A 27,428-nucleotide genomic window follows, 5' to 3' on the forward strand; every position below is an offset into this window, starting at 1 on the left:
ATAGTGAGTCATGTATGAATAACAGGAGGTTTTGTGCTGTTCCATACATAATTTGCATTCAGTGATTTTTTTCCCCCCATCAATTACTAATCATAAAATGGAACTTTCTTATTAACCTAAACTTAGAAAAACTGTACTGTGTTTTGATGACTCTGTCAGCTTTTAAATTCTGACTGATTTTTTAAAGTGCTTGATGCAACTGTTAAATATGCAGTGCTTCTTTAAACTTCTTTAGTGATTATTAAATAATCAAATTAATTACTTCAAAGTGTAAAGTCCATCGTGTAGCAAAAGGAAAAATAGAGGATAGCCAGTAGTAATTGTATCTTTCCTATACTATTTCCTGTGCCTTTTCCCTATAGTGGGCTTCTACTAGCAAGTTTTGTGTCAGTCATTCATCAAAGGAAAACAGTGTTTTTTCCTTAGCCAGCTACTAAAAAAGAATGTACATATAAAAGTCATTAAAGGAATAAAAAGAAAAGGAAATGATTACTGTTGATAAAAAGACAGGATAGTTGTTATCTTTAGAAGGAGCTAGATTGCTAGAGTGGTTCCATGGATGCTTTTTAACTGTTAAACCATACATATATGTTTTAGGAAGTTTCTCAGTATATCTCATTTATCATAAAAGTGAGGAAAAAGAAAGTTCTTAATTTTAACTACTTATATACTTCTACTTTTTTAATGAAAACAACTTAAATTGTAAAGTTGCATTAAGATATAGGAGTAAGGGGAGTTATTATTATATCATTACACTGTTTTGAAGTTTTTAATTCAAAAAACTTAGAGGTTCTCTTAAAAGTTAATGACTAGCAGGTATAACCTCAAAAAACAAAAACATTTAAACTGTTTAAACTAAAAATTACAATTCAGTTTTCTATTTTAGCACTATGTCTTAGATAATTGATGTAGAGCAGACTTCTTTTGTTTGCCATTTATTTTATGAAGCTATTTAGTAAGACAAATCTTTTAATAATGTGCACATTATTTACTAGAAAGGCAAGTTGAAGCTAAATTTTTATGTATTTATGATGTGGAAAAGAAAATAGTGCTTGTCAAAATTGAGTATCCCTGTCTGGAAATATAGCCTACTAGTTACACGGACTCTTGAGCCAGATTGCTTGGGTTCTAATCTTTGCTCCACAAATTACTTGAAACTTCATGTAAATTAATTTCCTCATCAGTAAAATGCAGAAAATAATAGTACCTACTTTAGTTGGTTGTTGTGAGGACTAAATGAGTTATTGTATACAAAGCACTTTGCAGTGTGTAACATACAGTAAGTGGTGTATGCATGATGGCTATTATTGTTATATAGCTTGAGCAAACAAGAAAAGCAGAAAATTTTATTTTTTAAGCACTTCCCTAGTAGTAATATATTCGACATATTGTTACAAATAATTGTCTGTTTTTTGTTGCAGTGTTTGGGAAATGGGAAGTAATGACAGCTGGCACCTGAACTAAGTACTTTCATAGGCAACACCATTCCAGAACTTCAGGATGAATGGGGATATGCCCCATGTCCCCATCACTACTCTTGCGGGGATTGCTAGTCTCACAGACCGTAAGTTTGGTTATTTTATCTAATTTATGTTCTACTTTGACATTGATTTTTAAAGAGACTGTAACATTAATTATTTGCAGCATCATAAATAACAAAATGCGTAAAGATTTTAGATTTTGAATGACACACAACATTATTTTCTTTGGTTTATTGGCATAAATGTGAAAGTAACAGAATTAGTGTAGTCAACTAATAATAGATAAGACCTTAATTTCTGTTTCATGCTAAGGACCCATTAAGAAATGGTAGTGTGTGTTTGTTTAAAGGTCTTATATGATAAAGGGATAAATGCAAAAGTAAGGATCAAAGAAGATGAAACAAAGCATTAAGAAAAATCAAAACCAGAGAAGCATGGGTTTGCATATAGGAACTATTACAGACTTTTAAAAAAGCGTTTATGGAAATGGTAAGTGAAACTGCCCTTCAAAGAAGAAAATTTGATAGCCCAACATAATCTGATTTCTTAGTGATGTTTATTTTGGATGTCATGTTTAGTAATCTTTTGGAGTTTGTCATAGATGTCAAGAGCCTATTTTACCCTGAACACTTAAGTTTAAGAACATCTTCATTCTCTTGAGATTTAATTAGTGTAGCATAATATTTTAGGGACTCATTCTTTTGGTAGGCAACTCTGATTCTCAGTCCCTGGGTAATGGTGCAAAAAGCTCCTCACAATGTTAGTCTTTATCCTACCTGAATAAAGGGAAAAAGAGATATGAGAGGGGAGGGTAGACTGTGAGGAGATGACATACTTTTCTTTGTATAGCAAGCATTATGCAAGATATGGGGCTTCATAAAAGGAGCTATAAGAAAATAACTTCAAGAAATGTTTTCATCTGTTTTCCCCAAAATACTATTTTTTTCTGTTATTAATTTCCAGCTAGTTTAAGTGGGGGTAAAATAGATAACAGCCTACAGCTTTGCAGCAGGGCTAGTTTATAAAATCTGACATAACAAGAAAGTAGCCAGTAGGGTTAGAATAACTCAGGTAAGAAAGCTTTTGAAACAGTCTTTAGTTTTGGTTATCACTTTGTTATAGGTAAGGCATAAATTCATATAATATGTAGGAGTACAGAATCAAATATACTACCAGGAATTTCTTTGCTGGGGGGGGGGTGCCGTGTCTGCCCATTATCTCAGCTGTACCTCATTTTAAAAATTTGCCCAATAAGCCCTACTTATTAAGTAATAATTTGTTTCCAGTGTTTTTATTAATAGAAACCGTGTTATTACCCATTGTGGCTGAGTGGCATGATAGTTATACTATATAGGTGATTAGAAATTAAACCAAAAACAAAGACACTGTAGTTAACTTTAACTATTAGTTTAGACAAATGAACAAATTTCATTTATATGAAGACATTAAATAACTGAATTTAAACTACTGTAAAACGTTTATGCCCTTTTGTTTGCTGTCAGAATAAAATGAAGAGAGACTATTTAGTAATTTATAACTTAAAGCAAAATTCCTTAGATATTTTTCTTCCTTCAGAATCCTATTCTGTGGACATTATTCTGCTACCAAAGTGAACTCTTTATTTTTGTATTTATTTAAGCTTTTAAAAACACACATTACTTGTCTATCTGGTGAAGAGTCAGGTATTGTTACTTGGTTTATTTATTTGATTCTGATAAATCTTATAACAGAAATAATACAGTCTCAGTTCTTGGAAATTACTTAGTTTTTAACCCTACTTTTTTTACTCACTTATTAAATTAATAAAGATTTAAGACATGAAAAGTTAGCACAGAGTTTTATTCTTAGAGAGTAGTATAATCTATTATGGTCCAAGGGACGTTTGGGGAGTTTTAATAGAGTTGTTTGGGGTTTATTGGGGGAGAGACGGAATGCCTTTTAATAAATTTGTCACATTTATATTTATAACTTATTTTTAATCCCCAAATACATTTAAACACTAAAGAGATTTCTTTCTGTCACTCAGTTTCTAATAATATGATTTTATTCCCAATAGTCCTGAACCAGCTGCCTCTTCCATCCCCTTTACCTGCTACAACTACAAAGAGCCTTCTCTTTAATGCACGAATAGCAGAAGAGGTGAACTGCCTTTTGGCCTGTAGGGATGATAATTTGGTTTCACAGCTTGTCCATAGCCTCAACCAGGTATCAACAGATCACATGTAAGTACAATCTGAAATAAAATGAAAAGTTTTGGTCTTACTAAGAGAATCAGTATTCCTGGTTTTACTTTCATTTCAAAAAATTTTAATACATAGTTTATTTTAAATTATTTGAATATCCAAGTGAGAATATAGCCTGTGATGAGATATTAATGAGATTTAAATAGGCCATAGTTATTTTGAGACAGTAGTTCTGACCATGTGATTCTATGAGGATCTTTTCGATTCTTATAATAATCATGGGATTCATCAAGACGGATGTGTGCAGAGGTCTAATGTTGCTCACGAAGTTAGCTCTCTTTTTCCTGGAATTGCTGGAGTAGTTAGAATTCCCAGGCACTAGGGACTTTAATGCTGGCTTTATTTGGAGTAGGCTTACATGCTTTTCATGTAAAGTATAACAGGAACTCAAAGATTAACTTCAAGGCTACTACAGAATTTGGGACTAATTTTTTTCTAGAATTTATCATACAATCTGAACATAGGTGTGTATTTTCACACAATAGACTTTTCAAATAATATGCACTTAAATTACGTAGCTTATTTACAGGACTTTTGCACGAGTAGACTTTTTAAAATTTACTTTTTACTACAAAAGCAGTAAATACTTGTAATATCTCAACACAAAAATGTAAAAAAGTTCAGAAGCCACTACTCAGCGGTACTCATGTGTCCTTCCATTCTTTTACTGTTGGTTAACTTAAAGTTCATTATTTAGGGGAATGAGGATAAAGCACATTATAATGGAGAGGTCTCTGCCATTAGCTGTAGCACATACTTCAGGGCCATTTTTAAAGCTGATGAATTTAGGTGAAATACTAAATGTGAATTTTCTGATGGAGAAACTGAGAAATGATTGGTTATGTCACTCCAGAAATTCAAGTGTCTAAATATTATATCACTTCTTATACATGTACATCCTTAATCAAAAGTTTTCACCACATATTTAAAGAGATAAGGGAAATAGCACATGTATAGTTATGATTTACTGTATGGAGAGCTGCTTTAACATTGCCCCCAGAAATTAATTTTATCAGTGGATACCATCTTTATGAATCGTACTAGATTTAATGAGTGGAACAGTGACGTGTAGAATATAAGATTTAAAATACTGCCTATATTTAATTTTTTTATCATTTACCTTCCATAGTTGTGAACTTAATTTGCTGCTTCCTAATTGCAGCTATTCTTAACCACTTGCTTGGGTTTTTTCCCCTGATGGCTTTATTTGAGAAGAGAATAAAGAGGGGAAAATTATGTAACCTTGGGTCTTGTCTTAACCAATGTGCCAACATTATTTCATTCAGAGGACATGCTCAAAAAGACAGATCCACTCACATTCAGATGTAAGGGAGAAAATATATTCCAAGCCCAAATATCAACTTCTGTGCATAATTATCACTTCTACCCTTCCATTATTTTGAATAGTTTAGAATAGACACTATTTTCTCCTTTGAAACTAATATGAACATTCTTAAATAAACTTAAAATTCCATAAAATAATGTTTGGGGTTCTTTTTTTTTTTTCTGTTTAAAATAAAATGGGGGGAGGAAGAAGTCCGTAGAAGAACTCCCCTCTATCATTTTTTTGATAATTCTCTTTCTTCTAGGATTAGCGTCTTCAAAAATCCACGAAACTGTTAGACATGCTTGTGTAATTTATTTTTATACCATGTCTTCTTGATTGTCTGCCTCAGCATTTTCTGAATTTCACTGGTGAATTCTTAATCATCCATCACTGTTTTAATGTTTTGTATTTATTTTTTCAATGCCAGAGAGTTGAAAGATAACCTTGGCAGTGATGATCCAGAAGGCGACATACCAGTCTTGTTGCAGGCCATCCTGGCGAGGAGTCCTAACGTTTTCAGGGAGAAAAGTATGCAGAACAGATATGTACAAAGTGGTGAGGTTTTTAATAATTGAATTTCATAGTATATATATATATTTTTAATGTGTCCCATATTAGAACTTGTTTCACATGTAATTAAAGTCAGGTGTGTCCTTTAACAAGCTAGCTTGTCATCTGTTAATGCCGTGTTGATACCTTGAATGAAGCCAAGAACGAAAAGGAAACTAAACGGATGTTAACATTCTTGCAGTTTAATATGTAACTAAATTCCTTGGGAATTAGGCAAAGCTTAATATGTGGTTTGCTAGATATTTCAGACTTTATTAGTTCATTCAATGAAAGAGCTTTAGGAATTTTTTTATTTAAAAAAATCATAGAATAGATATGAAAGGAGTCTTCATTAATCAAATAATAAATAAAAATATCTGCAGAGCTTCTCAACATGTAGTACATGTATAAATAATTATACCAGGTATTAATTTTAGAATCAATGGTGACTATATTCATGGTTATGTAGTAATTGGTTTAACACTTCTGTTGCCTTAGCAATAGAAAAAGGTTTATAGTAAGTATTACTATTAAGGAAAATTCTATTTATAGTAAGCATTAGAAAACCCATAAAAATGTGATGTCCAACACAGATATGATTTTTCTGTAGTCAAGAAGAACCTTTAAGTTAGGAGCATTGTTCTGGTCTGAAGCTTACTGAATCAGGCAAGCCCAAGTACTTGCTTCCCTCTCAAGATTAAAACAGTCAGAAGGGAATAGTTTAGAGAACCCAGGAAGGTCTAGTTTATTTAATTGGTTACTTGTATTCAAGAATATTGCCACATTTATTGACAGTACCTCCATGAAGCTTGCCATTCCATTTCTTAGTTTTATTTTTTAATAGTATTACTTTGTTGATTCTTTATATTTGTGTGTAAGTTGTGTTTTTAAAGCAATTGCATAGTTACTATCCATTTCCCAAAGTGAATCCAGGGAAATTTCCTTTCAGGAAATCAAAGGTAGGTATGCAGGGCAAGACTGTATCTTCATCAGAACTAATAAGCTAGATGGCAGTCGTAGGAGACAGATAGGAATGGTGAAAGGAAAGCTAGAATTACACATACTCTGGAAGAGTGTTGGAATGAAAGAAAATATGGAGAGATTGTTGATTGGAAGAAAGGCTATAGGCATACCTCGTTTTATTGCACCTCGCTTTATTGCGCTTCTCAGATATTGCCTGTTTTACAAATTGAATGTGTGGCAACCACACACTGAACAAGTCTGTCAGTGCCATTTTTCCAGCAGCATTTTACTTTGTGTCTCTGTCACATTTTGTTAATTATCACAATATTTGAAACTTTTTTATTATTATTGTATGTGTTCTGGTGATCTCTGATTGGTGATTTTTGAAGTTACTATTGTAATTGTTTGAGGGCACTAGGAACCGCGCCCGTGTAAGACAGTGTAATCAATAAATGTATGTTTTGGCAGGACTGGCAGTTCCCCTCTCCTTGGGCCTCCCTATTTTCTGAGACACAACAACATTGAAATGAGGCCAGTTAATAACTCTACAATGGCCTCTTAAGTGTTCAAGTGAAAAGAACAGTCACATGTCTTTCACTTTAATCAAAAGCTAGAAATGCGGGCTTCCTTGATGGCGCAGTGGTTGAGAGTCTGCCTGCCGATGCAGGGGGACATGGGTTCGTGCCCTGGTCCGGGAAGATCCCACATGCCGCAGAGCGGCTAGGCCCGTGAGCCATGGCCGCTGAGCCTGCGCGTCTGGAGCCTGTGCTCCACAACGGGAGAGGCCACAGCAGTGAGAGGCCCACGTACCGCAAAAAAGAAAAAAAAAAAGCTAGAAATGCTTAAGCTTAGTGAGGAAGCCATGTCAAAAGCCAGGATAGGACAAAAGCTAGGCTTCTTGTCCCATATAGCCACCTAGCAAAGGAAAAGTTCTTGAAGGAAATGAAAAGTGCTATACCCCAGTGAACACTTGAATGTTAAGAAAGCTAAATAACCTTATTGCTGAGATGGAGAAAGTTTTAATGGTCTGGGTAGAGGATCAAACCAGTCAGAGCATTCCCTTAAGCCAAAGCCTAATCCAGAGCAAGGCCCTAACACTCTTCAATTCTCCGAAGGCTGAGAGAGGTGAGAAAGCTGCACAAGAAAAATTTGAAGCTAGCAGAGATTGGTTTATGAGATTTAAGGAAAGAAGCTATCTCCATAACATAAAAGTACAAGGCAAAGCTGCAAGTGCTGATGTAGAAACTGCAGCAAGTTATCCAGAAGATCTAACTAAAATAAAAAATGAAGGTGGCTGTGCTAAACAAAAGATGTTCAGTGTAGACAAAACAGTCTTGTATTGGAAGAAGATGCCACCTAGGACTTTCATGGCTGGAGAGGAGAGTCAATGCCTGGCTTCAGAGCTTCAAAGGACAGGCTGGCTGTCTTGCTAGGAACTAATACAGGTGGTGAATTTAGGTTGAAGCCAGTGCTCATTGACCATTCTGAAAATCCTAGGGCCTTTAAGAGTTATGCAAAATCAACTCTGCCTGTGCTCTATAAATGGAATAACAAACCTGGATGACAAACATGTTTGTTTATAACATGGTTTATTGAATACTTTAAGCCCACTGTTGAGATCTGCTTCTCAGAAAAAGATTCCTTTCAAAATATTACTGCTCATTGACAGCACATCTGGTCATCCAGGAGCTCTGATGGAGATGTACAACAAAACTAATGTTATTTTCATGCCTGCTAGCACAACATCCATTCTGCAGCCCATGGATCAAGGAGTCATCTCAGCATTCGAGTCTTATTAATTTAAGAAATACATTTCATGAGACTCTAGCTTCCATAGATAGTAACTCCTCTGATGGATCTGGACAAAGCAAATTGAAAACTTTCTGAAATGTTTCACCATTCTAGATGCCATTAAGAACATTCATGATTCATGGGAAGAGGTCAAAATATCAACATTCACAAAAGTTGGAAGAAGTTGATTCCAGTTCTCATGGATGACTTGTGAGGGGTACGAGACTCCAGTGGAGGAAGTAACTGCAGATGTGGTAGAAATAGCAAGAGAGCTAGAATTAGAAGTAAAGCCTGAAGATGTGACTTAATTGCTGAAATCTCATGATTAAAGTTTAATGGATGAGGAGTTGCTTCTTGTGGATGAGCAAAGAAAGTGGTTTCTTGAAGTGGAATCTACTTGTGGCTGAGATGCTATGAAGATTGTTAAAATGACCACAAAGGATTTAGAATATTACATAAGCTTTAGCTGACAAAGTAGCAGCAGAGTTTGTGAGAATTGACTCCCAATTTTGAAAGAAGTTTTACTGTGAGTAAAATGGTGTCAAATGGCATTGCGTCCCACAGAGATGTCATTCATGAAAGGAAAGAGTCAATCAATGCAGCAAACTTCATTGTTGTGTTATTTTAAGAAAGTGCCAGAGCCACCTCAACCTTCAGCAACCACCATTCTGATCAGTCATCAGCCACCAACATTGAGCAAGACCCTCCACCAGGAAAAAGATTACAACCTCACTGAGGGCTCAAACAATGGTTAGCATTTTTTAGCAATAAAGTATTTTAAAATTAAGGTATGTACATTGTTTTTTTAGACATAATGCTATTGTACATTTAATGGACTACAGTATAGTGTAAACATAACTTTTATATGCACTGGGAAACCACAGGAAATTCATGTAACTCCCTTTATTGCGATATTTGCTTTATTGCGGTGGTCTGGAACCGTATCTGCAATATCTCCGAGGTATGCCTGTAATAGGAAATAGGATAAGGGCATTGAGTATAGGATGACGTAAATAAATGTAAGGTTGAATAAAGGAAGTCTTCCGAGGCTATTTATACTACATTTTTATAACTTATATCTTTAATAAGAAACTTCGAGTATTCACCTTTCAGTCACATATTCTGTGGTTTTTACTATATATGCTTATTTTTTAGTCTGAAACATTGTTTCATTTCTCCATATCCTACTTTGTAAAAACAAACTAGCATTTAAAAACTGATTCATTGCATGTTGTGATTTTTTTTTCCTAAGCATTTTCCATCTGGCTTTAAAATTTTAAAAGGTGATTTTTTGGTTGTTAAATATAAATGTGAGTCACACATTTAGAAAAAATTTAATAATGTGCAAATCACTTCGTTCATAGTTCTTTGGATCTCTGAGAGAATCAGAAAGGACTACTAGTATTTCATTTGCCCCTTTTATTTATAAAGCCACTGCCCCCAAACTAGTAATTCCAGCTTGTCACAGTGATGACTGTTAATTCAGGAGAAAATACTTTTTAATTCCCATCTCATGGAGTCTTGCCCCCTTTCTCTCAAAAAAAAAAAAAAATTCAGCAACAGTAGTTATAGTAATTAAATTATTAAGCCATGGAATGTATGATTTAGTACTGAATTTGAGTTGGAAGAGAAAATTCATAAATTGAAATTTAGACTACATAGAAAACACGCTATTAGTGTTAGACTTTGAGGTGCTCTCATCTCATTCAGCCACTGTGGTAGAGCTAGAATCCTTTCTGTAGTTCCTGGCAAATGAACATGTAACTTCTGTTTGAATGTTTCTGGTGAAAGGCACTTTTCATAGCAGCAGCAGGAAATGAAATTTGGGGAAATAATGTGATACTTGAAACTCCCAGAAAGATTGGCTATACATACCATAAGAAAGGTCAGAGTTAATCATAGATTTTTATCTTTGATTTTAGAGTGTCTAAATAGCTGAATTTTTCTGCATCTCCTATATAACAAAATGCCACTTATGCAACAATTGAAGGAACAGTGTCTAACTTGAAAAGAAATGTGAGAATCTGAAAGCTCTTTTCACACTTTCATTCATTAAACAAATATTCACTTAATCCTATTTTATGGCAAGAATTACTGTGGAAGAAAGAACAGGAGCATTCTGTTGTTTGTTAACAGACTTTCAGATGGTAATTTCAGTACTTCAGACTTTGGACCCTTAAGTAAAGTACTTTTTAAAACTTAGGTCCCGGGCTTCCCTGGTGACGCAGTGGTTGAGAGTCCACCTGCCGATGCAGGGGACACGGGTTCCTGCCCCAGTCCGGGAAGATCCCACATGCCGTGGAGCGGCTGGGCCCGTGAGCCATGGCCGCTGAGCCTGCGTGTCCGGAGCTTGTGCTCCGCAACGGGAGAGGCCATAGCAGTGAGAGGCCCACGTACCGCAAAAAAAAAAAAAAACTTAGGTCCGAATCACAATGAAATAGAGTTGTAAAATTAAGCTCCTAAGGTGGGAGATGTATGTAATAAAGTATTCCATGTAATAGAAAAACCATCCAAAAGCCTGTTGTAGACAGAAGTGTGTAGTATTTGGAAAGAGGTTAGATAGAGCAACTTCTGAAAGTTCTTTTCAATTCTAAGGCTAAATGATAGGACAATAAGTAAGCAAGTAAATTTAAAAACAAAAAATTATATCTCTGTCTCTGTCCCTGGATTAGTTATATGCTAAAAGGATGTTTTGGTAAAATTGGTTGTACTTGAAATTTATAGTTTCTATATTTTGCTCTACAAACTTAACATGTTGGTCAAAAAGAAAAGAACAGAAAGAACTTTTGAATGTTTGTGAAAGAATGATTGATTTAAATCACTTAAAGAATGCTTTACCATTGGAAGAAAATAACATGTTTTACCATTTTTGTATGTTGTGTAGGAATGATGATGTCTCAGTATAAACTTTCTCAGAATTCCATGCACAGTAGTCCTGCATCTTCCAATTATCAACAAACCACTATCTCACATAGCCCCTCCAGGTAATGTATATATCATTTTATTAAGTACTGTTTTCTGTAGTAAATATGCTTAGGAATATATAGTGTATACATACATTTAGGTAATGGTGAATTACGTGTAGTTAAAAAGTTTAGATGCTTAGCCTTAAATAGTAACCCACATGAATATTTGCCTTAAAATGTTATATGTGGAAATGCTCTAATATACTAATTTAAATAAATAGTAACTTATTTTCATACAAACAAAAGAATGTGTTAAAATAACCAGCGTGTTTGAGATAAATAAGAAAATTCATTGAGTAGAATTTAGGGAGCATGTAAAATAAATGAATTACTCCAGTTTTTACAAACTGCTTAATATAACTCTTAGATTATGAATTGTGAATGACTTTTGTATGTTATTTATTTTTCAGAATTTTTCTGTGTACATATATTTTATACAAATTAGAGTTTGGAGAATTTTATGACAGTGAAATATCAAGGAATATCATATTTATTTCATTTCCTGATATTGTTTATTTGGATTTTGGGTTTTAGCCGGTTTGTGCCACCACAGACAAGCTCTGGGAACAGATTTATGCCACAACAAAACAGCCCAGTGCCTAGTCCATATGCCCCACAAAGCCCTGCAGGATACATGCCATATTCCCATCCTTCAAGTTATACAACACATCCACAAATGCAGCAAGGTAAGAAAGTTGCTTGTTTATTTAAAGGGAATGCCTCTAGTTCCCAGCAAATTCATTTTTTTCTTTTTATAAATTTTAAAACACAAATACTAAACTGTATACTTTTTTGTCAGTGAACGTTTCTTTTAAGCTGTGGCTTATATTATTAAAAATGTTACATTTATTACTTGGGAAGTCATCTGGGAGATAAAAAGATCAGTGTAATTTGACTCTTTGGATTACCTTATTATATTATACAACTGAGTATATCTGGTTATGAAATTAGGAACTGCTTTATTTAATTGGGCTTCTTACAGTAGCACTAAGTCAAAGAAGAATTACGTTTTAATTAGTAAAGTATATGTTGTGTGAAAATTATAATATCAAGTAGATACAGTACTGGTAGAGGAAAATTAATAATCTTGGATTCAAAATTTTCTGGGATTAGATTATTAGTTCTCATTTGAAGTCAATTGTTGATGATATGATGTCTTTTTTTTTTTTTTTTTTTTTTTTTGCGGCACGTGGGCCTCTCACTGTTATGGCATCTCCCGTTGCGGAGCACAGGCTCCGGACGCGCAGGCTCAGCGGCCATGGCTCATGGGCCCAGCCGCTCCGCGGCATGTGGGATCTTCCCGAACCAGGGCACGAACCCGTATCCCCTGCATCAGCAGGCAGACTCTCAACCACTGCGCCACCAGGGAAGCCCTATGATGTCTTTTTAAGGTCATACTGTGTTGGGCTCTATGTCATGGCTATTAAATAATGTATTTACTAGTATATTGTACTTCTTTAAAGAAATTTTGAAAAGTACAAAAGATAATATAACAGATATCTGTGTTTTTATCCCTCATAATTAACAGCAGATTTTTAACATTCGCAGTCAGTCATTAGTACCTGTTTATATTCTTGGTTTTTTATTATGCATGGATCAAAACATGCTTCATTTATAAACTTTTATCTTACAAACTTTTAACTTAGTGTCATCTATTAAAACAGCCAACTTCTGGTTTTCCAAAGCTAGATAATGAAATGGTAGGTTGAGCCTATTTGATACAGTAAGTCAAGGAAAAACTTGGAGACCAATCACACCTTTGGAATAGACACCTCCAAAATTTTAGAATTTAGTGTGAGTACTGAACAGAAGTATGCGTGTATATGGGCTCTTGATACTTGTGAAATATTACTCTGGTATGCCAAAGTTATGTGAAACATTTTAAATGTAATTAATAAAGAGGGAAAATATTGAAAGGACATATTTGCTTCATACGGAAATATCCACATAAATATGTGTAGAAAAAAAACAAATTTTTACTCTAAACACTGTTGTTGTTTTATAACAAGATAAACCCAGCTTTTTCAAAAGAATACATTGAAATCACAAAATCAAAAGAAAAATGTAGTTTGAGGGCCTATTCAGTAATGAGTCATTTCTTAGAAATTCTCAGATACTTGAGAGACCAAAAATAATACAAGGGATTAGCCCCACACAGATACCAAAATTACTGTAAATAAGAAAATTTAATGTGGTAAGGAACAAATAGATTGGTAAATGGGACAGTAATGGGTCCAGAAATAAGGCAGATGTCTGTGGGAATATAGAGTTTGTGAAAGGTAATATTTAAGAAACACTTTATAAAAAAAACAAAAAAAACACTTTATATTATAAAAATTTTAACCATGCAGAAAAGTTGAAAGAATAGCACAGTGAAACATTTCACCAACAGGCATTCTGCCTCTTTGTCCTTAAATACATCTGCTAGGAAGTCAGTTCTCCTTTATAAACACCAAGTGTAATAATTTACCCCTAAAAAAATTAAGAACATTTCTGTAGTATCATCTGATGCCATCTACATTGTTTTCACCAGTTGACCTCAAATATGTCTTTTATAACCTTTTTTTCCCCACATAGGATCTAATCTAGTTTCTCACACATTGCATTTGGTTTTTACATCTCTTGACTCTTTTAATCTAAACAGTCCCATACCCTTTCCCCATGACAGTAATTTTTGGTTTTTTGAGGAGTCTGTGCTACTTTTGTTGTAGAATATCCCATATTCTAGACTTCACTGTTTCCTCATTGTGTTGTTTAATTTGCTTATATACTTCCTATATTTCCTACCAACTGGAAGTTATCTTTAAAGGCTCTGTTAGTTTCTAGTTGTATATTTTTGGCAAGGGTACTAAATAAGTAATGTTGTACACTTGATATTGCATCACATCAGAGGGCATATAATGGCAAGTGGCTTCATTATTAGTGACATTTAGGTGATGACTACTCCATGTCTTCTTTTATAAGGAACATAATATTTCTTTGCAATCAGTGAGCAATCTGTCAGGTGATATTTTGAGATCATGTAACTGTCCTATTTCCTATTAATCTTTATCCTAAAGGGTTTACCATCCAATAATGATTCTCTTTTCATCAATTTTTACACTGGTCATTGGAAAATGGTGATTTTCCAATTTTGTCATTCTAAAGATGGTATTTTGAATCAGTGTGTAATAATGGATTGTTTAATAAATCATGTTGGATTGGTTGGCTAGGCATTTTGAAATTTTATTTGGATTCCTAGATCATCTAGAGCAAAAGTGTTCTAGACGGATGAACTATTTACGTTTGTATTTTAAGTCATAAAATTATAAGAAGAAGGGGCTTCCCTGGCGGCGCAGTGGTTAAGAATCTGCCTGCCAATGCAGGGGACACGGGTTCGAGCCCTGGTCCGGGAAGATCCCACATGCTGCGGAGCAACTAAGCCTGAGTGCCACAACTACTGAGCCTGCACTCTAGAGCCCGCGAGCCACAACTACTGAGCCCGTGTGCCACAGCTACTGAGCCTGCGCTCTAGAGCCCACGCTCTGCAACAAGAGAAGCCACCGCAATGAGAAGCCCGCACACCACAACGAAGAGTAGCCCCCACTCTCCGCAGCTAGAGAAAGCCCTCACACAGCAAGGAAGACCCAATACAGCCAAAAATAAATTAATTAATTTAAAAAGAAATTATAAGAAGAAAACATGGGGTGAATTTTGGATACCTTAGGGTCAAGAAGGCCTTGTTTCTAAGCAGGACTGGATTCTAGAAATGGAAAAAAAAACCCAGATTAATTCTAAATTTCTGTGTAATAGGAGAGAACAAATAAGAACAAGTAAATTTAGGGAAAAAACTTTTTCAATATTTATTACAAAGTATTAATTTTAAATACAGCAAGATCTTATGCAGGTTGATAAGAATAAGACAAAAATAGACTAAAGAATTAAACAATTTACTGAAAAAGAAAAACAAAGTGGATACGGAAAGATTTAATACATATACGAAAGTACGGTCAACCTGGCTCACAATTAAAGAGATGCAAATCAAAATTAAATTGAAATAAAATTTTATATCTGTCAGATTAGTAACATTTTATAGTGTGCAGGGAAATTTGAACTTCATACAGTCTTCATAGGGACATAAATTGATAAAACCATTTTAGAGAGCAGTTTGACAATATCTGTTCCCGTTTAAAATACATACCTCCTTCAGTTGTTAAAAATCTATCTCCCTGGGCTTCCCTGGTGGCACAGTGGTTGAGAGTCTGCCTGCCAATGCAGGGGACGCGGATTTGTGCCCCGGTCCGGGAAGATCCCACATGCCGCCGAACGGCTGGGCCCGTGAGCCATGGGCGCTGAGCCTGTGCTCCGCAATGGGAGAGGCCACAACAATGAGAGGCCTGCGTACCGCAAAAAAAATCTATCTCCCTTACAAGTAGGAGTGGGGCTAAAAATGCTCAGGCAGTTTTATCTCAAGTTCTAGCAAGCATTCATGGAAAAGATATTCTATTCTTACATGGATTAAAGACTAAGTGTGAAGAAACAAAACTATGAAACTTTTGAAAGAAAATATCAGAGAGTAATTTTTATGATTTTGTGTTCAGTAGGGAATCTGAATGTCCAATACACATGAAAGATGCTTGGCTTCACTGTTAATTAAGGAAGGAAATGCTAATTGAAGTGGCTATCAGAGACATTTCCCATCTTCAAATTGATGAAAATCATTGGCAAGGATATAGAGCAGTATGAACACTTATCTACTACCAGTAGAGTGGACATAAATAATTTGGAAAGCTATTCGTTAATACTTAGTAAGGTTTAAAAACAGGAATATCCAGCAATTTCACTCCTAAGAAACATTTGTAAAAAAGTCATATACAAGAATACACATTACAGCATTGTTTATGATGACAAAAATACTAAAGCGATCGAAACTACTAACAGGGGACTTCCCTGGTGGTACAGTGGTTAGGACTACACGCTTCCAATGCCGGGGGCCCAGGTTCAATCCCTGGTCCAGGAACTAGATCCTACATGCATGCCACAACTAAGAGTTTGCGTGCTACAACTAAGAGTTTGCATTGCCACAACTAAGGAGCCAGCAAGCCTCAACTAAGAATCCCGCCTGCCGCAACTAAGACCTGGCACAAACAAACAAATAAATATTTTTTAAAAATAAAAAAATAAACTAGTAACACAAGGATGGATAAAGTATGTACATTATGCAGCAGAATATATGTATTTATTCAAAGTAAATGAATTTAAAACTACATATATAAAAATGGATACATTTCAACACAATATTGAATTTAAAAAGCAAGTTATAGAAGGATATATACAATACATATACCATTTATACAAAGTTATAATGTGCAAAACAGTGCTATGTGTTATTTAAGAATATATTCATTTATAGCAAAGGTAAAAAGGTATTCATAGGTAGAGCGAACTCTGAATTCAGTATAGTGATTACTTTTAGGGAATAAGGGGAAAGAAATAGAGGAGAGGAATATGCAGATATATGGAGAGCTTCAGCCATATCTAATGTCTTATTTCTTTTCAAAAATCAATCTGAATGACTTGTGGCAAAGTGTTAAGATTTGATCAAGCTCTGGATAGTCAGCCAGCTCATTATATTAGTCTTTGTAATTTATGTATGCTAAAATATTACTTGTGAGCAATTATTATTGTCCTGTAAGAATTTTAACAGTTTATTTTTATAAAGCTTTTTTAAAATTCTTATTAATTTCAGCATCGGTATCAAGTCCCATTGTTGCAGGTGGTTTGAGAAACCTACATGATAATAAAGTTTCTGGTTCGTTGTCTGGCAATTCTGCTAATCATCATGCTGATAATCCTAGACATGGCTCAAGTGACGACTACCTACACATGGTGCACAGGCTAAGTAGTGACGTATGTAATATATTAGTTGTCATTAAGGTAATAAAATAGTTCTAATATTTGTCTTATAACCTAGTATTTCAGTTCTGTAATTTGAAGGATATCTACCTTTTATTGAGGATTATACTGGGTCTGAGAATCTAGTTGTACCTGTAGAGCAGGGTTGATAAACTGGCCAATAGTCTGACCCATAAACTAAGACTGATTTTCACAGTTATAATAAAGAGTTTAAAAGAACAACAACAAAGAATGTTATGTGACAAACTGTATATGATCCATAAAGCCTGAAATATATACTATCTGTCCCATTACAGAAAAAGTTTGCCAACCTCTGGTCTAGAGGTTGAGGTCCTTAATGAAATATACTTCATTTTTAAATGTTTGCTCACACAGATGTCCTCTTAAATAATGAGCCTTTATTTATTAGTGCTTAGCTCTTTTTCCCTCTAAGACTTGTACAGAAATTTTTTCCCTGAAATTTAATGTTGCTTTAATGTTACTGAAATATTCCACATACTGGAAATCTGTCTTGTCATTGGTTTGGTGGTATTATCGCATAAGTTACATGTATTTAAGTTTAACAAAGATGACATTGGACTCTGCCCTCAAGACATTTACATTTACAGCCTGGTGGGATGTTCAGAGCTCCTTTGGTAGAAAATAGCAAACAAAAATGGAGCATACTAGTAATACCAGTTTTCTTATTCATTGCTATGCTTAGGCTGTTGATTCTTTTGGATACAATTTCAATTCTTCTAAGATATACCACGAAGAAAACAGGAAAGTGCAGAAGAATAATGCTTTTGAATACCAACACTTTACCTGTCAGTAATTTATGTCTTTTATTGGTTCTCTTTAAGATTTCTATAAAGCCTCTTCTATCATTCAAGATATAAATGTTATACTCTATTCCTAGGATGGAGATTCTTCAACAATGAGGAATGCTGCATCTTTTCCCTTGAGGTCTCCACAGCCAGTATGTTCCCCTGCTGGAAGTGATGGAACTCCAAAAGGTATCATTGTAACTAAAATTTCCTTAAATTTTTCACATTTCAAGTTGAGTAAAGAATTCAGACTTCTTAATGCAGTTACCAAAAATTATTCTCTATTGTTTTTCACTTATTGTAGAAAAAAATGAACCTGTACTTACTGATACTGTTTTCAGATATATACAGTATCATTCTTACTAATAATCCAGTGGTCTTTTCAAACCACAGTCTTTTTCATCTTTCTTAAATATTTGAAATTATTGATCAGCTTTCCCTAATCTTCACCCTCCCCCCCAAACTTATTTTATATTGAATCCACCTATTTTCCTCATCCTTTTTTCATTGATTTTTTTTTTCTTCATTAGCTCTTTTCTCTGCTCTGTCGTTTCTCAAGATTTCTGTCATTAGATTTTTAATCTTCCATTGTACTTTTTTCCTTGGCTATTTTACTCAGTTTTGGTAATAGCGTTTGCTACTTTTATGAACAGGGCCCCCAAATCAATGTCTTTTGCTTCCAGTCCTGTCTCCCAAGTTGTAATTTTTCATTTCCGGACAAAACCTCCTCATATCTAGCTGGTATTTCAAATTCATGTTCAAAATTTTACTCACTGTTCTTTCTGCCATTCCTGTTTCTCTTAATGCTATTCCAAATCCTGAATTATCTTTAAAGTCTTCTCTTACTTCTTAGGTAGTCATTTATCAGAATCTGGCCTGTTCTATGTTAATTACTTCACTAGATCTCTTACACCTACTTTCATCTCTGCTTATTAAAATCGTATTAATTCTTCAAATTCTAAGTTAAATGGGTGATCTTCTATTGACCCTTCCCTGGTTTCCCCAAGCCGTTAGTTTCTGTTTTTTCTAATAACTTATCCTGTACTATCTTATGGACGTGAATTTTATTTTATTTATCTTCAAATTCCTAAAGAACCTTGCGTGGTCTTCTGTGTATAATAGAGTCACAAAATTCTGAGTCCATGTTTGAACTATTTTTTAAAATACTTAAAACTAAGGTCTAATAATTGGAGTCATCCAAGTTTGTTGGAAGAGAATATTGTATCCACTTTAAAGAAGTAGCTTTTAATTAATTGCAATATAGCTGATAATAAATTTTATCTATCTGTGACAAATTCTAATTATAGCCGTCTAAAACATGGACTGGTCTGCCTCATTGTAAAGATTTTTTTTTCAGAGATTATGTTCCAACTCTTTGATCAGGGATATTCTTCATGAGGTGAAAGTTGAACTTTTATGAGCCATTCTAATTCAATAATTAGAACTATGAGCCATTCTAATTCTATAATTCTGTGAATTTCCAGACATAGAAGTAACCCAGCTTCTGAAAGAGAGAACAACTTCCAGAGTAACTCTATTTGTACTTTAGGTGTCAAAGTTAGGTACATATCTCACAAGTATTTTCAGAGTAAGAAATAATCAGAGTGCCAGGGAGGAATAACAGTGGGATAGCTGGTTGCTCTAGATAACCAGACCATTTTTCCTCTAACTGTTGAGGATGGATAGATGAGTGAATGGATGAATGGATTGTTAGGTGGATAGATAACTTTAGATAGAAAGAGAAGAAAACTTTAGGACAGTTAACCTCACGAACACATTAGTCATCAGAAGCCTCTATTTCTGTTCGTGAGGGGTTTTTCCAACTAGTTTTGAAGGTTGAATGCATCTTCAATTAGCCTAGTTTAATTTTTAGATAAATTGTTGGAATTTAAAGTTTGTTCTAAAATATATATAATGTGACATGTAAACTTTAAATAAAAAGGCAATATGACGTGTTATAATGTGTAAGATGTTATGGAAAACCCGAACGAACATTTTTTGGCCAACCATATATAAAGCACTTTTAGCTTGACTGATTTTTATAATTTCCTATGGGTTTTTAAAATTTTTATAATTAATTCAAAGAAATGTATATATTATTCAGATACAATTATACTTTTATTTCTGAAGCATATTGATGTAGTTCTTCCTCATTGACAACTTGTTAACTAGGAAAAATTTTCCCATTCGATTAGCTTACTTTTAACACTTCCTTATATCGTATAGTGTTTAATTTAATGGGATCTGGGCTGAAGATATTTTATTTGCTGGCCCTGCATATTTTTCTAATAAAAGGAGGATTAGCAAGCTGAAGAGAGTATGTGAATGATGTTAAGTGGAGGGAGAAAGAGAAGACCACATAAAGGTATAAATTAATACTTTACCACCAATTTTTTAAGTAAGTGAAGACTGATCATTGTAATTTTTCCCACTTCCTTTTTCTTATACCATTAAGTATTCCTGTGAGTGTACACCCTAGGATTATTTTTTTTATTTTTTTGTAATTTGACAGACTTATTTTTACTTTATACACATCAGTTTTCTTAGATAATAAGTGAGAGAATAGAGATTATCATACCCAAAATATTTGTGTTGCATCTTTAGAAATAGTGAAGTCTTTGCCATTTTCAAGCTAAGTATTTATATTTTTTACGTGAAAAAATAGAAATAATACTGGTCTGGAAGATGGAATACTCATATTTTAATTCAAACCTGGATCATCTGCCAGCAAGCAAAAAGACCATGGGGGACACATCTTTAGGCTTTCTTTTCATATTCTGTAAATAAGTAGCTTGGATGAGATAATTTAACATTTTTTCTAGTGGTACTGTATTGTCACTTATTTAATGTGTCTATCACATTGTCTGAAAATGTAAAACTAGCACAACTGTTCGTTCCTGTTGAATTGTTTTTCTAGGATCAAGACCACCTTTAATCCTACAGTCTCAGTCTCTACCTTGCTCATCACCTCGAGATGTTCCACCAGACATCTTGTTAGATTCTCCAGAAAGAAAACAAAAGAAGCAAAAGAAGATGAAATTAGGCAAGGATGAAAAAGACCAGAGTGAGAAAGCTGCAATGTATGATATCATTAGCTCTCCATCCAAGGACTCTACTAAACTTACATTAAGACTTTCTCGAGTAAGGTCTTCAGACATGGACCAGCAAGAGGATATGCTTTCTGGTATGGAAAATAGCAATGTTTCAGAAAATGATATTCCTTTTAATGTGCAGTACCCAGGACAGACTTCAAAAACACCCATTACTCCACAGGATGTAAACCGCCCACTAAATGCTGCTCAGTGTTTGTCGCAGCAAGAACAAACAGCATTCCTTCCAGCAAATCAAGTGCCTGTTTTACAGCAGAACACTTCAGTTGCTACAAAACAGCCCCAGACTTCTGTGGTACAGAATCAGCAACAGGTATCACAACAGGGACCTATATATGATGAAGTGGAATTGGATGCATTGGCTGAAATTGAGCGAATAGAGAGAGAATCGGCTATTGAAAGGGAGCGCTTTTCAAAAGAAGTTCAAGATAAAGGTAAAATAGTCTCATTACTACCACTTCATGCTCTTGGCAAATATTTAATTATAATGTCAAAAAAGTTTTTTAAAGTAACTCTTCTTTTTCTCATTATATTTTATAATTTTTAATGTTTCTCCTCAATTATGGTTTTATTACTAAAATGCTCGTCCCTCCGAAGTTAAAGCTTAATTTCATTTTTTATCTAAAACCACTATCTGAGATATGGTAATTCTATATAACACATCTGTCACCTATTATATACCAAGTGATTTTATCTGTGTTTGTCTACTAAAATGAACATAAGCATTTCTATATTACATGTGTTTTCCACAAGTTATGTTAATAGAATTTTGCATCTTTATCTTTTTTCTACCAAAACAAGGTTAACCACTATAGAATTATTTTGAATCATTACATTTACGAAAAGTTTGTATGTTTATTATGCGATTAGATTTTTCACTTAGTTTCTAATTCTGTCATCTCTTAATAAATGTGAAGGTTTTTTTAAGTAAAAAAATTAGGAAAGAATTTTAATATGAAATAGCAAACTTTAAGAATCAGGGATCTTTTGTTGGTGATTATGGTTAAGTGTTCTCTTTTGTCTGACTAGTGTATTAGGATGGGTTTTCAAGACACCTGTTCTATGAGTTTATGGGCTTTCTTTTTGTGCTTTATAAAAATTATAATCAAAGTAAGTTTTGTTAATTTCTTGATTATTTGGTGAACATTATGTATAAAATCTCTTAAATTTTTAGAGAGACTAATGAATCAGTGGTTGAAATTAGTAATTTATGAATTTGATGTCTCTACAGTAGACGCATATACATATTTGAACATTCAAACCAAAGAATACTTTAATATTTAATTTTATAGTTAACTATTCTAGATTAATTTATAGTTCTTAGAGTTTCTATTTGGTCATTATAAAACAAAACTTCTTGATGTTGACTAGAGCTTATTTTTATCTATGATCTTGTTCATTATGTGACAGGATCATTTCTAGATAATTGTGTTCCTCTGCTGAGAAACATGCTGAAGATTCATACTATGTTTCCTGTCTATCATTTGTCTCTTTTTAATGTTACTGGAAAAACAGACTGTATTTGGTAATTGTTGTATTACAGTGTTTGCTAAGTGCGTAAATCACGGGTAGATGCAAATAAAGAGATTGCTAGAAATCTTCATTTTATTGGCTAGGGAACTGGTGGTGTTTTTTTGTTTTGTTTTTAACTAGCAAATCATGGACATTAAAGATGAAATAAAGTGTTGCTTGCCCTTTTTCTCTTTGCTTAGTAGTGTGGGATTTAGGAAATAACTCTATGTGTTCCAATATATATCTCTTCCTCTAACCTCTTATAAAAGTATACGCATGTCAAATGAAGAGAGCAATATTATTCAGCTGCTCTCAATAATATTAACCTTTCCAAAATTCCTGAGTCCTGTGACAGTTTTGCAGAAAACATATACAATTGTAATTTCTTGACCAAGAAATATTAGTTGCCTTGAGAACTGAACTTTTGCATGACGTTTTAATCTGTGTTTTGGAAAATTATATTCTTTAAAAGGAGTATAATCTTTTTTTAATGACCTGATTGTTGGTAGGAATGAAAGCAGAGGAAATGGTGAACTTTTTTTCTTACTTTTTTGAACTTTTACTCTGTCATATTTGTTAAAACCAAAGATTTTACTTATAAAAACTGAATGGAAATAAGGATAGTAAATAATGCTAATTGCATGTTAGCAAACTTATTTTAGACTACTAACTTTTCTTTGGGAGATTAAAACAAAATCGACAAACAGCATCATACTGTTCTTCCTGACACTTGTTATGTATATTTTAATTTTAATTACCAGTTTTCTCTGTAATCTCTGATGGTGTGACTATAACAAAGATAATTGAAAAGTTGAGTGAGCAAAGTTGACTTACAATTTTGAAACAATGTAATTTGACTTACAGAGGTATCTGGTTCTATGAAGATTTAAGGGAAAAGATGAACTATCTGATTTTCAGTTTGATTTAGATGGTTTTTCCAAATTGGTTATGCTGATTTGGCCGACCTCATATTAGTGCTGTCATCTCTAAATTGCCTTCTGACAGCTTTATTTGAAAGCCTTTGGAATTTTAGGTACCAGCTAACATTTGTATCTTGTCATTTTATATTCAACTTCTGCATTGTATGATGAGATAGTGTTTTATATATAAGCAGTTATCTTGAGATTTTGGAAAGATTAAAGGGTTGGTATGTTGCTCTAAGTTTGTAGGTGAGGTCATAAATAAAAGTAAAGTTTTCTGAAGTGGTAGTCTTACAGTCGGCCCTTGAGAGACGAAATACTTCTTTGAAATGAATTTATCACTAGTTACCACTACATTTTAGAACTACTGTATATTGTAAAATTGATATTTACTGTATTCTAAAGTTTGACACTGAGTACTTTTTTATAACTATTTTATTGCTGGTAGCAAGGAGCAAACAAGACTACTTGTGTGGTATACATGGTTTTACTGAGTGCTCTGCTCTAGTTTCTGAGCTTGTTTCCCATTATATTCATTTGTTACGAATGAATGAAGCGTTCCCCTCAATAGACCATAAATCAAAAACCTGTACCTTGTAAATAGATTAGAAAGTTTGGCAAACATGGTTGTTTGATAACTATGGAATTCAGGAAAAGAGATAGAATACTCTTAGAAATATTTTACACAGGCTGTGGTATAACCTAATACACCTCTGTTGCACACACAGAAGACACTTTTCTGGCTGCTAGATATTTATGTTCCTTTGGCCTGTTCTCTCTTCTTTGGAGAGATTTATATACACTGATAGGTTAATTCTGTGCAACCTAATATTTTATAATATTCCTGAAGGACCTTCTTCTCAGTCTTTTGCTCAAACTTTTAACATCTGTAATTACATAAATTAATTTCAAAAGGCTCTTTTTCTTTGCTTCTGGGATGAGCTGTCATAGACATTAATATCTCCATGTGCTGAAAATTCCTGCTTTCTCTTGTTTAAGAGGGGGTTTCTTTGTTCATCTTTGCCTGTTTCATCTTTTCCCAAGGTCCACTTTCCATGTTAGCAAGTATAAGGAATGGTCTAGCTTCACTAATGTTTTTTATGATGTTAAAATATTCTTGCACTGTAACCCTGATTAGAAGTAAATTATTATCTATTGTCATTTGGAATAAGAGACTGGGATTTGGGACAGGAATAGGACAATTAGTCACTTAGCCTGTACTGTGGTTTAGGTATGGGACTTTTTCATTTTTTAAAATTGGCTATTTTGTGTACAGTTGTTCTGCTTTTTGCTTTAAGTGTTTTCATTTATCACTTGTAGATTTAGGCAAGTGATATAGTTTGTTTCGTACAAGCACAATTGAGTTCACAATTTCTTTAAGGGCCAGATATTATTTTCAAAATACCAGTATCAAGATGACAAGTGTTGTTGGTCTTAAAATTATATCTTTTTGTATGCATTTTCTTCAGGAACACCTGTATTTTGATAGCTAATTTTATGGCTCCCAGTGCTTTAGAGGGCTTACAGGTAATAGTGTCCCAAATATTAAAATTATTCTTCATAGAGATGGCTTTCCATCATTAGGTGAAGATTATTATATAATGAAGACTGATAACAAAAGTGAATAGACAAAAGTGGCCTGTGCTGATTCAGAGCCACTTTACAGGAATAAGTTCGTGGTGGAACTGAATCAGATGAAGTGAATCAGAACCTGCATGCTCTTAACGTATCCAGGAGTTCTTGCAGCAGTAATGTAATTTTTCCAGGTTTTACAGAACAGGTGTAGTACCTTTCAATAGTTGAAAAATTTGAACTTTGTATTTAGCAATATTTTATGCATAGTAGAGAAAATTATAAGATCTTCCCCAATCTTCATACACCACTCATGTGCAAATGCTTTTCATGTTTTTATTATAAATAATCATAGTATCTATAAAGATAACTAAATCGAACATGATAATTTCTTTGAAATTAAACACTTTGCTAAATTTCCATTTTAATAATGAAAGATAAATTAGAATGAGGTTAATGATCTATTAATTATTAAGTATTTTGTAATCTTTTAAAATTTAGCCTTCAAGTTATTTTAATGTTCTTCTGAAAGACAGATTGTTCATATTTATAGGATGAGCCACAGATCTCTTAAGAGAGATCTTCAGATGCCTGAGATCTATGTTATTAATAGTTCTTAAGTATGCTTAGGTTACCATTTTAATGACTTTCATGAAGCATATTTCATTGAAAAATATAAAAATCTTAGATTAGATTATACTATTTAAATTTCTAGATCCTTAAAATTTTTTTCTAAATGCTTATCATAGAAGTTTAAGGGATAAGTATAAGGTTACAAGCATCCTGTTTTTGAGGTAATAATTATTTGGTGTGCCCATTGGCAAGATATAAAGATGATTTTGTGTGGCGGAACATTCAAAAGCAAAATTCTATAAATTAGTATTCTAAGTGCTTTTTTCTTAGGTATTGATGCAGAAAGCTTCATATAAGTTCTTACCAGGTTAGTTTTAACTAGGGAAAACAGTTTAATGATAATATACTTTATTATTATCATCGTGTAGTTATTTCGCAAGTGGAGTATATGTGATGACAGATTTGACTTCTGAATTACTGAAAAAGCAGAATGGCTTAGTTCTTCAAAAAATTACTGGCAAATATCTGAAGTAAATTTTAGTAATATTTGATTAGATTGTAAGCTGTAAGGGACTGCTACTTCTCACTTTCAAAACAAAATGATGAAACTTTGGTGTATAAAAGCATCATTACTATTAAAAACATTTTTTTCAGAACTTGGTTCCCTAATATTAAGGGGCTGTTTTTAGTGGTCATTTTGACTTTTCACCTTGTGATCTTTTCCTTAAGTGATACTGTATCACATTAATGAATAGTATAAGAGAATCTAAAGATTCTCCTGAATAATAAAAAAGATTAAAAATAACTTTTAAAACAGCCAGGCAATTCAGCAAGTATCATTAAAGCAGGCAAAGTCTCAGGGTGCTATAGTGTTATAGTTATATATCATGTTATGATTCCCAAGACCTAATTGGAAATTCAATTTATAGAATCGGAAATTCAGTTTATAGAAAATGACCTAGGAGCCTCTTGAGTCAAGTGGAATCATGCACAGAAATACATAGCTGTTAAAAATACCATGACATTTTATTATAGTGGTAGATTTGTGTTTGTGTGTATTTTTGTCTTTAAATTGCACATAAATACTGTAAATAATTTCTTCTTAAGCCAGTATATAGACCCCTAGAACTTTATGTTGAAGAGCTGAAGCATTTTTCTTCAGTTGAAGTTGCTTAAGAAAGATAGCATTTATCTAAAAAGTTCTTATTATAATGCTTCTCATTTTTATAATTATGTTTCCTTGTCTAAAGATACTTCTAACTGTGTGTTAGCTTTTAAATTCCATTTGTGCTGTTGACACCTTGAAGAATTTGAATCCTGGATCAAAGGTTAATAACAAACTATTAAATTCTTTTTTTTTTTCTTACTCTCCTCATTTACCTATTTTCCAGTGGCATGATTTCTATTTTCTTTTGAGTTTTATTCTTTTCCATACTTCTCTTACATGTGACAAAAGCACCCTGTTTTGTATGTTGGCAAATTTGGGGCTCTTTGTAGTTTTTATTCAGTTAGCAGTTTAAATGATCTTTATACTATACTTGTTAATATTTATTGAGGTACAGCAAGCATGAATATTTCCTCAAACATTGGTTTAAAAGTATTATGCCATTCGTGCCTACTATTTTATATATGTGTATTGACATTTGCATTCACCACATTTTTTAAAAATGTGACTTTAAAAAATAGTCAAAGTCCATATGGTTTTTAATAAGATAAGAAT

General features: G+C 33.5%; 1 protein-coding gene across 5 annotated transcripts in view; it reads left to right on the forward strand.

Moving 5' to 3' along the window:
- Nucleotides 1–27,428, forward strand: part of NIPBL (NIPBL cohesin loading factor) — a 192,664-nt gene that overhangs the window by 73,166 nt on the left and 92,070 nt on the right. For all 5 annotated transcript variants that reach the window (XM_019930134.3, XM_019930132.3, XM_033852794.2 and 2 more), the window contains exons 2-9: nucleotides 1,422–1,564; nucleotides 3,538–3,703; nucleotides 5,479–5,606; nucleotides 11,239–11,338; nucleotides 11,855–12,006; nucleotides 17,049–17,209; nucleotides 18,114–18,210; nucleotides 20,939–21,565. In XM_019930134.3, the coding sequence (XP_019785693.1) occupies nucleotides 1,501–1,564; nucleotides 3,538–3,703; nucleotides 5,479–5,606; nucleotides 11,239–11,338; nucleotides 11,855–12,006; nucleotides 17,049–17,209; nucleotides 18,114–18,210; nucleotides 20,939–21,565 (1,495 nt within the window). In that variant the 5' untranslated portion in view covers nucleotides 1,422–1,500. The remainder of the gene's footprint in view (nucleotides 1–1,421; nucleotides 1,565–3,537; nucleotides 3,704–5,478; nucleotides 5,607–11,238; nucleotides 11,339–11,854; nucleotides 12,007–17,048; nucleotides 17,210–18,113; nucleotides 18,211–20,938; nucleotides 21,566–27,428) is intronic.

The sequence above is a fragment of the Tursiops truncatus genome, chromosome 3 (assembly GCF_011762595.2).
Source record: "Tursiops truncatus isolate mTurTru1 chromosome 3, mTurTru1.mat.Y, whole genome shotgun sequence".
In the NCBI taxonomy this organism is placed as follows: domain Eukaryota; kingdom Metazoa; phylum Chordata; class Mammalia; order Artiodactyla; family Delphinidae; genus Tursiops; species Tursiops truncatus.